At 39.5% G+C, this 13,067-nt stretch overlaps 1 protein-coding gene across 2 annotated transcripts; it reads right to left on the reverse strand.

Moving 5' to 3' along the window:
* Positions 1 to 242: 242 nt before the first annotated feature.
* On the reverse strand, positions 243 to 12,807 carry RPP40 (ribonuclease P/MRP subunit p40). 2 transcript variants are annotated; one of them, XM_027902209.1, is made up of 8 exons: positions 12,628 to 12,805; positions 10,606 to 10,750; positions 9,305 to 9,373; positions 7,516 to 7,611; positions 6,241 to 6,366; positions 2,888 to 3,086; positions 1,831 to 1,965; positions 243 to 540 (listed from the first exon to the last, which is right to left on the reverse strand). In XM_027902209.1, the coding sequence occupies exons 1-8, from the start codon at positions 12,742 to 12,744 to the stop codon at positions 342 to 344; spliced, it is 1,086 nt and encodes a 361-aa protein (XP_027758010.1). In that variant the 5' UTR covers positions 12,745 to 12,805; the 3' UTR covers positions 243 to 341. The 2 variants fall into 2 exon arrangements, with proteins under 2 accessions (XP_027758010.1, XP_027758011.1); XM_027902210.1 differs by lacking the exon at positions 9,305 to 9,373 and having other exon boundaries at positions 12,628 to 12,807.
* Positions 12,808 to 13,067: the final 260 nt, after the last annotated feature.

Genomic DNA, 13,067 nt, shown 5'->3' on the forward strand with positions numbered 1-13,067 from the left:
ATGAGCTTTCCTTTCAGATATTTTAGCTGTCAATCTGTAAAACTAACTTTTAAACTCCAGATTTGCTCCTGAATAAAAGGACAAGCTGCAGACAATTCCTGAGAACTTAAACTCTCAAAAACGTAACTTTTTCTTAGAGCTAGGATTGGGAAATTTTTAAGAAGGCATTGTATAATGGTGAAGAAACAAAAATCCATTCCTTCCATTGGCTACAAATAACAAAAACATATACAGACTCTTAGTACTTAACCTGTTACATAACTACTTTGATAAAAAAATGTTTTATTGGGTTTCTATCGGTAACATGGAATTATTAGAAAACCTCTTCTGTAGACATAGCTTTATGGAGGACAATCATCATGAGCTCCTACAGCCATCTGAAGCCAGTAGTCCAAATTCCTAAAAATTACAAAGTTGTACAAGTTCTCTCCTCCTTTGTGGAAACCATGTTCACTTTCTCTCCAGGAAACAGGGCTGTCTGCAAAACCATGCACAGTTAAGGTCAGCCAGTAAGCCAGTTTTGGTTCATGAAAATAGCAACTGCAAGCAAGAAGACAAGATAATCAATAATTATAAAGGAATAGACAGCACATGTGAATACACAGTATAGAGTAAAACAATCAAAGACACACTTCAGTGAAAATTTATTAACAGTTAAAACCCCCTCTTTGGTACACAATGAATAAGCTCAAAAGAAAATATTCTATCAGGAAATAAAGGAAAAAATGAGGAAATGAAGTAAGATTGACTCTTCATTATTCCTACCATACTTTTAGACATGGCAAACCTGCAACTTACAGCAATTAGAAAAAGTTCTAAGTTGTAAAGTACCAGTTCTGAATTTCCTACAGCAGGCACTGTCTTTTAAAAAATAGAGCATTCAGGGAGAACAATTGCTATCAGGGAAAAAAAAGTCATCAGAGGAAGAAACATGGTCAGGCTATGCTTGACACAAACACTTTCACCACCAGAAAGGAAACAGATTATAAATAATCAAAGCCAGACATTATCCACTGCTCTTGAGCAGAGAATAAAAGCCAAGGAAATCTGTGTTCCAACCCTTGCCTAGGGAGGCTTTCTCCATGAGATTTGGAAATTGCTCTAAGAATAATGATCATATTCCAGCTAAAGCAACAGCAATACTGTCACAAGTCAGTGCTACAAATGATAGCCATCAGGCACTTCAAGCATTGTCTCACACATGGAGCATGGAGCTTCCAAAATTTACTGCCAGTAGCACTAGTATAGAATACAACAGATTCCACACACATTCATGGCACACTAATATAATGTACTTTGATACTGAATTAGAACTGCAGCTACCCCATTCATCATTATCCAGTGTCCCACATTACAGCACTTGATTAGAAAAACTCACTATAATTTATTGTGGTGGTGTAATAACCTTGAAGTACCTTGTGATACTCCTTTTGGTTTCATAAAGGGATTTCAATTATATTTTCCATCACTACTTAAAAATACTAAATCAGACGTATTTGAGGGCATCTGATTTTCACAGACAGGGGAAATTTAAAAAATATAGGAGCCCAGTACAACCACAGTTTCTTAGAAATTTGGATAAAATCCAAGTTCATTACTAGAATACAGGGCAGGTACTTTCAAATTTGAAGTATCCAAAATTGTTTATTATGTTTTTTATACTGATGTTAAGCTTCCAGCTCACTTCCTAATTAAAAAAAAAAGTCTTCACTTCATATATTTTGCTATTTACTTTCAAAAGCACTACTGAAAATTATTTAAAAGTGATTTCAAAAATTAAAAAGTGTTAAAGTACAAACGTTTTAATAATGTTCTCCTGTTAGCCCTTACCACAGCTGCTCCAATAACTGAATTATCTTCTCAGGAATTATAAAACCTGTAATCGTGCACAAGAAAGCTTTTTCCACCACTGTGTTGGGCTCAGGACAGCAGTAGGTTGACAAGAAGCTAGATGAACTATTGTCTCTGGAAAAGAAACAAACAACAAAGCAACTAAAATAAATATACTATAAATATTTTATAGGAAGTGTTAGTAATCAAAACTTGTACCAAACAAGAAGTCTCTATGTATATCACTTGAATTAATGCCAAAGCAACTAATGACCAAACAATTTATACAAAAAATCTCACGGTCTTGTGGGTTAATCCTGGTAAAGCACCCAAACACCACACAGCTGCTTGCTCACCCATTCCCCCCTACTGAATTGGGGGAAGAGAATTGAAAGGGTAAAAGGGAAAAAGTGCATGGGTTGAGATAAAGACAATTTAATAAGTAAAGGAAAAGTTGCATATGAAAGCAAAGCAAGCTAAGGAGTCAATTTACTCCTGCCCATCAGCAGGCACGATGTGTAGCCATCTCCAGGAAAGCAGGACTTCATCGTGCCTAACCGTGACTCGGGAGGGACACACGCTGTAACTCTGAACACTTCCCACCCTTCCTTCTCCCAGCCTTTATTGCTGAGCGTGGGATATCCCTCTGGTCAGCTGGGGTCTGCTGTCGTGGCTGTGTTCTCTCCCAGCCCCCTGCCCACCCCCAGCCTCCTCACTGGGAGAGCCGTACGAGAAACAGAAGAAGCCTTGACACTCTGTAATCCCTGCTCAGCAATAGCTAAAACATCCCCCGTGCTACCAGCACTCTTGCTCACAAATCCAAAAAACAGCACCACACCAGTTACTGTGAGGAAAATTAACTCTACCCCAGCCCAAAACATGGGCACCCCTAAAAACTCAGATTGTTCATTCAAGACTTACAACAAACATTTATCGGCATAACAGCCTTTCTACTTACAGAAATGTGTCTTAATTATTATTTAACTATTTCTCAAAATAAATTGTGGCTTTCCTTACTTAAAATGTATTTAAAGATCAAAGAAATTCCAATACTTACAAGCTAACTTGATTCAAGACAGCACCTAGCCATTCAAAGAGTTCCTCTGTACTGCAGGACTCCTCCGGCTTTCCTTGTAGGTCATTACTTTGTAACACTGGACACTGCAAGTCTCTTAATGTGCTGAATGTTATTTTTGGCTTCAGGGCCTGTATTTGGTTTTTTGAGAAGTATGACATCAGTGTTGATCCCTCTGCACCTTAACAACATAGTACCATAAATGACTGTTATGAAACTATGAAACAAAAGGAGCACTGAATACATGAAACCTTTGTATATGCATACAAAAAAATGTAGTGTAAAACTGCTTTCATGCTGTTATCTTGCCAAAAGCCACAGAATCTTCAGCTTCCTTATCTTCTTGGATCTTAGTGGAAGATTCAGCAACTCAGTATAGGTCAGTAAATTCACTATTTAACTAACAAGCATAAATTTTCCAACAGAAAATTCATGCAGAATCAGTTGGGTAAGTAATAAAATTAACCCATTAGAAAGACGAACTCAAGGATGTTCCTGAAAAGGAACACATGGAACAGAGCAGGAACATCATCCCAGAACACTGTTTTCCCCGAGTAATGCAAAAGTGAGCAGGCGACTACAGGTTAAGAATAGATTTATCAATGATGTGAAGAGGAATTCTAAGATAGTCTGGAGCACAATGACTGAAGAAGAGAAGAAAGGGGAGAGGGTAAAGAAATCAGACCACATCACAAATCTCACTTTACAAGAAGAATAAAAACAACACTGCTAGGTCTTCAAATGCAGTATGGCTGTAAAAGTTAAATGCACCTTGATAGACTTGTGGTAAAGTACTAGTAAGAGATCCAAGCCAGCAGGTAAAATTCTAAAATCCTAACCTACACTAAAAAACTAACCTAAGCAGACACATTGTAAATTCAGAGATATTAGCCACCTTGATTTTGAAGCAGTAAGGTAACTGACATGGAATCAATTCTCCTAAATTTGAAATTCCAGATAATACATGTGCTATTTCCATAACGTAACAATGAGTCTCTAGGAGATCAAGAAATAATACCTTATTCATAACAATTCTCAAGTGCAGAACAACATTTCAATACCACAGAAAAGGCATGTATGAACAGAAGAAATTCAAGAACAGGATAATAGTTCACTGCAGAACACAATATCTAAGACTTGCTGTAAAAACATTTAAACTCCTTAAACTCCATCAGCCATATCTATATCATCAAGGAGAATCATTTGGGGGAGTACAAAAAGGCTTTCATAAGTACCAAAGGCCACAGTGACCAAGACAGGCAGCCACTGAATTCTTGTTAATTTACTGCTTTTATATTGATATATTTAAGTCTGAACTGTGCCACAGCAGATCTTCCTTCAGCCTCTACTTCCTACTGGAAATTGTTTGACTAACAGGTTCAAAGAACATATAGTATCAACCTAGAATTCTTTTAATAAAAATATAAAAAATCTTACATTTTAAATGTCTGCTACATGTGGGAGCCTCAGCTACAGCCTTAACTTCAGGAAATATCACAGACTACAATCAAGACCCCAAGAGAACAATTCCTTTAGCCTACAGCATAACTTTCCATGTCAATGACAACCAGCACATTGTCAAAGCTTTTTGGAGGCCAATGAATTTCATCCAATAAACATGTAAAACTGTCATAAAAATTACAGCAATAGAAAAGAGAAAAGATTGTTTTGCCTCTGTCATCAAGGACATGAGACACTCCATATTCCCTTTTTCTGTTCCTCCTGGTGCTGACACCACTATGTGGGAAAAAAGGGTATGAAAACAAAAAATCCTGCAGTGCTGGCCATAGCAAGAAACACCAGTTATCAGCAGAAAGGCTGAAAGCAGAATGTTCACAGAGGACACAATTCTCTTGACAAAATACAGCTCTCTTTTCCCCTTCCAGCAGAATCTACACCATGTCTCATGTCTATTAATCAAAATCTCTAAGTTTTATTTTTGTTAGTAAGGAGCTAATAGTCTTTCATGCGTTATGAGCACAAGATTCTTGCATAGAAAGGCACTGAGATTTAACTCCATACTCATGAAATGATTGACCTGACCTGGTTTTGGGATATGAGAAAGCAAATAAATGCTATTCTTCCTGAATGCTGTTAACACGGGCAGCAACAAACACAAGAAACATATCTCTGCTCAGGGTCAATAAATCCAAGCATGAAGATCTGCCACCTTTAGTTGGATTTATATCACCATTTACAGTTGCAACAACCTTCACTGTGACTCTTTCTTGAAGACTACAAGCACATGGATGGCAAACCTTTAATCAATTTCTCTATGACAAACAAGGAAGGATCCTTGTCATATGATTAGTGCTTAAAAAGAGGGAGGGGAAACAGGAAAGACTAAAGTGAAACATAGGACACTCCCAAAGGAGCTTGCAAGCAGCTTTCATTTCTCAGGTCAGTTAACTCCCTCTCAGACTTGAAGAGCCAGGAAAAACGTGAAGAGGAGATGAGAAAGCATTCTCAGGGACATTTCTGATATCTGTTCTCACTAGTGTGGAGACTTAAAGCAGAACAACACTAAAAGCTACACATCTATGATGAAGAAAAACATTTTTGACAGTACAGACAACTGCAGTTTTCATCAATTCTATGCACATGCTACATATTCCTACGTACAGCCTGTACTGAGGCAATACAAACAACTGAGGACTTTGAAAAACGACCCTCAGAGGAAGAACAATATTTAAGCCCCAGAAGAAAAAATAATGTAATTAGAAAACAGCAGGTAAACAAGCACTAGAAGATAATTTGAAGCAATATAATTTCTTGTAACAATATCTTCCTTGGCTCCAACCTCAAACAAGTACTTGAGAATAAAGCGATAAAGCATTAGAATGAGTGTTTCAGTGCACATAGCACATGACAGAAATAGGGACTCTGTAATGCCCTATAACTATTGACGAAATCAAAGTTCACCATCTCAAGCATATGACCAGATATGTAACTCAAGTGAATTAATAAAAAACACTAAAAAAATGTGTATTAATAATGGTTACGTACGTCAGACATTTCTAAAGAGGCAGCACCATCAAATAGGCAAAGTTTTGCCAGAAAGCCTGGGCAACATACAGAAAAGGAAATGAAGCAACTAACATATCTCCTATGAAATACTGTTGTGTTCCTGAACTGAAATGTTCTGTGTGTGGGAAGTCACACCCTCCCCACAACAAATAAACAAAACAAACAAAAAACCCCACCCAAGCACCGTTTTATCTAACTTTTCCATCCACTAAAAATGCATTTGGACAATCACAAGAAAAGCACTGTAAACTAAAAATATTTGGACTTCATGTCAGTTACATTTTAGTTTTACATTTAGTTCTTATTACCTGTATTATCCCAAGCCAGTAGAAAGTCAAATTCTAAAGGTTTCTTTTCTTTCAAGGCCCAGAGCACTCTGTTATGTTTCTTGCTCTCAGGGTGAAAGCCGGCATCGGTCAAGTCAATAGTGATAACTGCAGAAAATGTACAAAAGCAACTGGCACTCAACTGAAATAAATTTTATTATTAAATTAATTAAGAACTAGAAGAACACAAAGAAACCAAAGAACATTAAACTCCCTTTTCACGTGTCCAGCATCTTTACAAAGTATTTGATTATGCAAATATGACTCCCCATTATGTACACAAATATTCAACTCCTGCTGTCCTTGTTTTGCGTATAACCTGGAACTGCTTCTAGCGACTGTAAGGACAAAGTCCTTTTGAAATGGCACTGACAGAAATCCTTAAAAATATCTTCTTAATTATATGAGCTATTAGCAGTAAAAAAAATAAATTTCTAACAATAAAAGCCATGTAGAACAGCAATGACACTTTTTCAACAGGTTGTCTTTTTATTAGGTGAATTGCTCCATGGCTAATATTTTTCAAACAGAAATTTCGTGGTACATTTTATTTCACAAACTGAATGGTAAAACCATGTCCCATTTTCCAAAATACTTACTAGAGATAACAAGTTTCGCCTTCTAAAGTTTTTATGTAACCATCTGTTAAGTGCTACAAGTTTCAAAACATTTGAGATGGCATAGTGTTCATGTTGGTTATTTATTTTTATTTAACAAAAACCACACTCAAGATGTCTCCTCTGCAGTTATTAAAAAATTACAACATTTTCCAAGTACTTGGTATGTGGAGATTAATATTTTAAATGTATCAAACATAATATAATTCTCTCTTTCAAGTAAGCAGTCTTGGGTGAGGCTCTTCACTGATTTTTTTTTTTTTTGTGCAGTGCACAAATTTTAAGGTCTACCTTAATTAGGTTAGTATTTTTCTATTTAAATCAGGAGGCATGGATACTAAGCACAGTATACAACAATTCTTGAGTCCTACATCACTCCAGTATAAACAACACAATGAAAAACTCTGAAATTAAAAATTTTATTGAGTACTGAAAAAGTCACATATTTGTGTCCTCATAGCTGCTTTATTATTTGAGAAAAAAAGTAATTTTTCTTTTCAGACAGTCCTTGTATTTGCACCTGGAAAAAGATGACCTAGACAATAACTAATTTTAATGAAAGGGAAGTTTCAACATTGCTGGTTCAACATCCTCATAAGGTGCTTCTGAAATAAGCACTTTTAAGATAAACAATACTTACTATATCTCATTGCTTTTTTGCCAGAGTACCGAGAAGGGCGACCTTGCAGTCCAAGTTCCTCATAAGTATCCTTATCCACTGATAGAATTAGTTTTCCTATAAACAAAACAAACTTTAATAGAACTAATCTTCTACTTGGTTCCACTTGAAGTCTTCAGAGAACCAAATACCTCCTACAATATTAGCTTTGGATCAATGGCATTGCTTAATGTAATGTGGACTCCTCATTTCCAGTTTAATGGATCACCAGATTAATCCCTTAAAAGAAAGTTATAACTCAATTACTCTTTTTTATCAAAGAGGTCTTAAGAACTAGAATAAGAAAAGTGTAGTATTATTCCTGAGACAGTTATAGCTTTTTTTTACTGTACTACTTAGTTCATTGTCTCAATCTTTCCTCCACTTGTCCCCTAGCACTTGCTGTGTCACTAGCTGAACACTACATTACACAAGGGCCAGATTTAGTAAACATACATGACTGCTCAACTAACTAAATAAAAGTAGTTCTTCAACCTCCAGCAGGACTACTCATTGTGAGTAAACCATACTTGCTAGCGATGAGCAAGTATGTGCTGGAACAACTCCACTCCTATGTTCATAAACCAAATCAGTCAGCTGCTGCTCGGTACAGAATTTCACACAACAGCTCTCTGCTACAGTCTTTGGGTTCTATCATACAAGTAAGAGTACAGCACAGAATACAAACAAATCAGGCTGTGGCTGAAGAGTTCACATAGTGACATCAGCAGCAACTGTATCAAACAAACTCAACACCACTATCAAGTATCCATTTTGCCAGGACTGGGTTAACAGACACATAAAAGAATTCTTCTGAAGAATCTGAATTACTTATGCCTTCATGGGCACCTGTCATATTACAGTGACTTAGGTTAGAGGGTTGATAGACCAATTTGTATTTCTCTAATATCTGATATACTGTTAAACAGAAATAAGACAACGTATTTGAAGCACAAAATAGCTTCATTTTCTCTGCATGCAAAATTCTGAGAGATGAAATACCTGAGATGTGTGACGTTTCATAATGTTTTGTCATAAAACTGTGATATAACTGAAACAGACTTTTAACGGGTTACATAGTTCTTAAGGAATCATCACAGAATGGTTTGGGTTGGAAGGGACTTTAAAGATCATCCAGTTCCAACACCTTGGCATGGACAGGGACACCTTCCACTAGAACAGGTTGCTCAAATACACATCCAGCCTGGCCTTGAACACCTCCTCTCTCCAGGGTGAACAACCCTAACTCTCTCATCCTGTCCTCATGGGAGATCATCTTCATGGCCCTCCTCCGGACTCACTCCGGCAGGTCCCTATCTTTCCTGTGCTGGGGAACCCAGAGCTGGATGAAGTACCTCAGGTGGGGTCTGACAAGAATAAACACCTACTATTTTAAAAGTGCTCTAAGCAGTGCTGGTAACTTTCTGTTTTGGTACAAATTCTGTCTTAAAGATCAGTAGGAAACAAGAAGTTGGAATGTAACGTTTTCACAAAAATAATCCTCTGCAGCAATTCAATTATGATTGCAGCATTCACAATTTGACTATACATAAGCAAAGCTGATTTTTAAACTTCTTTTATATTAAATAATTTAACCACATGAATGAAGAACAAAGTTAAAATTATTATTTTTACAATTCAAACATGTTTCTAATAAAGTTGGCAAGCACAGTAAGCATTATTTTTCAGTTTACATCATCCCAAATAAAAAGGAAAAAACCAACAGACCACAATCGATATATATTACTGAAAACAAAACAGACCCCCATACCATTTGGTAGCAGAGCTGCAGTATTATCTTGATCAATTTTTGTCTTATAGGTAAGGGCGTAGCATGAACCTTTAATAGGAAAAGAGAAAACAATGAGATTACACAGTTTTTAAAGACAGACATGACAATATAAGCAATTCACCTCAAGATAACCAAATATGCCAAATACCATTTGAATCACTCTAAACCCTTGTGTTTTCATCAAGTAACTTTCTTCCACCTTCTCAAGCAAAATAGCATTTTTATTATTTTTATAAGCCTTGGACTGGCAACATTTTAAAGGAGCTATAATATGGATAATATTAACAATATGCCCCAATATGAAAACAGTTCCTTCCGTTCCACCTGTGACTCTCCCCACTCAGCATACAGGAAACCCAATTTTTTTTCCAGACACATTCCTACCCCCAGACCACACAAAGACAAGGGGGAAGACACTCACATAACTAAATATATTTTGTAGCATTATCTGCCACTAAACAATTTTGGTTTTTAAAACAGAAGCGTAAGATCCTGTGAACTCTGTACACAAATGTCATATTGCTTCCAGAAAACTACTGGTATAAAAGAACATTAATGAGATTAAAGGAGGTATGAAAAGAGTCCCGCACTGAGCAAGTAACAGATCTCTTTTTCTCCTGTTTCATCTGCATGTTCTCTGTTCTCCTCTGTTTTCCCTGTAAAGTTTTTTTTTCTCCTCCCTGGATATTAGTTGAAGAGTACAAGCCAAAGAAGTGGTCCCTGCAAGATGAAAACAGCATAGTCTGAGTATGCCACAGCAAGCTGGCTGGGCAGAGGCTGTATCTTTCTTCATATCCTCTTTACTCCTCCTGTGTAAGGATGAGCTGCTGCAGCTCCATTAGCAAAAACCCAAAAAAATAAGGAAGCATATTATTTTTTCTCTTGGCTGCTATGTATCACAGCTATTCGCTGAAATATGAAGGAATGAGAAAGGGAGAAGGGACTCGATTTCGACAGGAATCTGCATAAAGATAAGTTGTGGAAGAAACAGGTGTGAGGATACATGGAAGCCCTCTTGATAGCTGGCTTGCAGAATTAAGACAGAATAGGGAGAAATTAATAAGCAACATTCATAGGAGTTTTGGACCCAGTGGCTGTAAACAAACGTTGACACACCACAAGCAGAAAAAAGCAAATAAAGAAACTCATGCAGAATTTGCTTAGTATTTTTCCTTCCCTTCCTTTACAGCATTTTTCAGAATAAAGAATAAATGGATTTTACTGTGCTATGAAAAAAATACATTATTACTGCATCTGTCATGTTCTGATTCTCTCCTTACCTTTCTTCACGAAAGCATCAATGAATTCGTGAGTGACCAATTCATGAATGGATAAATTCCTCACCAGGTAGTACTCTCCAATATCTGCAATTGTGCCTTTCAGCACTTCAGGTAGCAGGGCACATTCCGGGATCAAAAAAGATACCTATTAGGAACATATTTGTAACGTAAATCCTATGTAAAAATCTATTCTGAAGAGAAATCCAAACAAACAAAAAACAAGAAATACAAAAGAAAACCTCTACTTTTCAGACATCAGTATATTACACCCAAATGAGAGGAAAAAAGTAACATCAGGTGATTGTCTTCAAAATGTATCCATTTCTGTAAAGTCTCAAGGTACACCAAATACATTATTTGGGGGTGTTTTTTTTGCATTTTATATGTTATCTACAGTATTTTATGTGTTATGTAAAGACATGACTGTACACAATATGAGTTAACAGAAGTGATTTCACATTGTTATACATCTAGCTTAATGTCACACTGGAACACCTCCTTCAGCCCTTGCTGCCCCATTTGTTGGAGAAGTTGTAACCAAATAGGTGGGCCAAGCATTTATGTAATCTCAGCGAAAAAGCAAAGACAAAAGCAGAATTAGGTTTTGAATCAATACATTCTCCTGTGTAGAATACTTTAGAGGTCAGAAGAGTGAACGCACCACCAGAACAGTACCTGAAGACAGGCTTACAATTTTTAAATAAATGCCATGAGACATACAGTAAGGCTACACCTTCTGTATCAGCCTTCTAATTTAACAGAGGAACTGATTTTCAACAGGGATCAGCACCCAGCTTTTCTTACTAAACTCAGCATTCAGTCCTTTGGTTCAATTGCCTATCTTTAATTTACCTTTTGCTTGAAAACTTTCTGGTACGTGTTCCATAGTCAAAAGAACGCTTCAGTCCAGCAGATCAGAGAAAATTAGGTTATCACATGGCCAAAAATGAAGCTTCCCAAGCAGCATAAAGGTCTGTCCCCTTGCTCCTCCCTCCATCCCTCAATAAACTTCTTTCCCAAAGCTTTTGGAAAACAGGTACATATCTCCCTTGGCATGGATATGGAAGAGAATCAGGCACTCACAGATGGGCTGCTTGCCACACCAGTAGAAAGCTTCCTAATTAGCTGGTAAAAAACATTACTAAGGAATTTAAGGAGGAATTTCTTCACAGAAAGGGTGATTAGACATTGAAATGTGCCACCCAGGGAGATCATGGAGTCACCATCCCCTGAGGCGTCTAAGGAAAGACTGGAGTGAGTGCAGCGGTCTAGTTGACATGGTGTTTGGCCATAGATACATACAATAAAGGGCTCTGATGATCTGAGAGGTCTTTTCCAACCTAATCGATTCTGTGATTCTTTGAAACCACAAGAGGGTCTGACTGGAACTTACAGCAGTCAAAGACACGAGAGCGAGCTGCCAAAACTGGACATCCCAACACTGAGGTGTCCAAAATAATGGAGCAGTTGATCACTGCATCACACGATAGTTTGACAGAAGCAAGGACAAAATGACAAAATGAGAGAGGGCTTTCAGGTTGCCACCTGCAGCCAGACTTCAGCCAAAGCCTCCCTCGCTGCTGAGGGAGCCCCTCCCTGCTGGGACTGGGAATCTGTGGGTGCCGCTCCCCGTGGGACTTCCTGACAAAGCGCTGTTACCTCTTCCAGCGGCTCGCCCTCTTCTCCTCCTTCTACAGGTTGGACTCCATGACCTCAGAGGTCTTTTCCAACCTAATTGACTCCGTGCTTCCTCGCGCCAGCGCGGTCTTGCACTCTCCGAGACGCTGCGCGAGACCACAAACCCAGCGGGGGCTAATTGCTCTTCCACCCCCCACCCCCCCACGCCGGGCGGGTGGAGCACCAGCGACGCGCCCCTGGGAGCGGCTGGCGGGCAGAACAACCAGAAGGGAGAGGGGAATCCCTCGGTCCCGCCGGGGAGGCCCGGGCGGCAGCTCCCTTGCCCCGCTCCCTCCCTCAGGACCGCCCCGCCCGGCCGGGCTCGCGCCGTCCCGCGCCACTCACGCGGCAGGCGTAGGCGTGGTCCCGCACGTGCGCCGCGTGCCGCGAGCGCGGGTGCCGCGCGTGGCCCTTCTCGCACACCAGCAGGTGCCGCGGCACCCGCGCGAGACGGGACGGCATCTTCCCAAATCCTGCCGCTCCTTCTTCCCACTGCTCCTCCTCCTCCGCCCACCGGGAGCGGCCGGGCGCCGGCAGGAGGGCGGGGAAGGGGCCGCGCCGTGAGGTCACGTCCGCCGGCTGCGGCCGCGCAGCTGCTTCCGCCGTGGAGCGCGGGAGCTGAGAGTTCGCCGCCGGTGCCTGCCTAGGGCATGGGGGTGATCGGGGCGCTCGGTCCCCGCGGGGTCCAAACAGCCCCCGTACCCGCACGGCTGCGTGTGCAGCCGCGGTAGTGAGCGATGGTTGTAGCATGTGCGTGCCAGCGCCCGGAGGGAGCTCACGGGAGC

This window comes from Empidonax traillii, unplaced genomic scaffold (genome assembly GCF_003031625.1).
Source record: "Empidonax traillii isolate 1590-97213 ecotype Southwest subspecies unplaced genomic scaffold, ASM303162v1 scaffold850:size379550, whole genome shotgun sequence".
Lineage (NCBI taxonomy): Eukaryota > Metazoa > Chordata > Aves > Passeriformes > Tyrannidae > Empidonax > Empidonax traillii.

Bases quoted from the DNA above. Each gene is read 5' to 3' on its own strand.
- RPP40 (XM_027902209.1), bottom strand. From the start codon at position 12,744: ATGCCGTCCCGTCTCGCGCGGGTGCCGCGGCACCTGCTGGTGTGCGAG. The intron at 7,612-9,304 runs GTATGGGGGTCT...TTTTGTTTATAG, and splicing joins TGCAGCTCTGCTACCAAATG to GAAAACTAATTCTATCAGTG. The intron at 1,966-2,887 runs GTAAGTATTGGA...TTTCTTTTCCAG, and splicing joins GTCTTGAATCAAGTTAGCTT to AGACAATAGTTCATCTAGCT.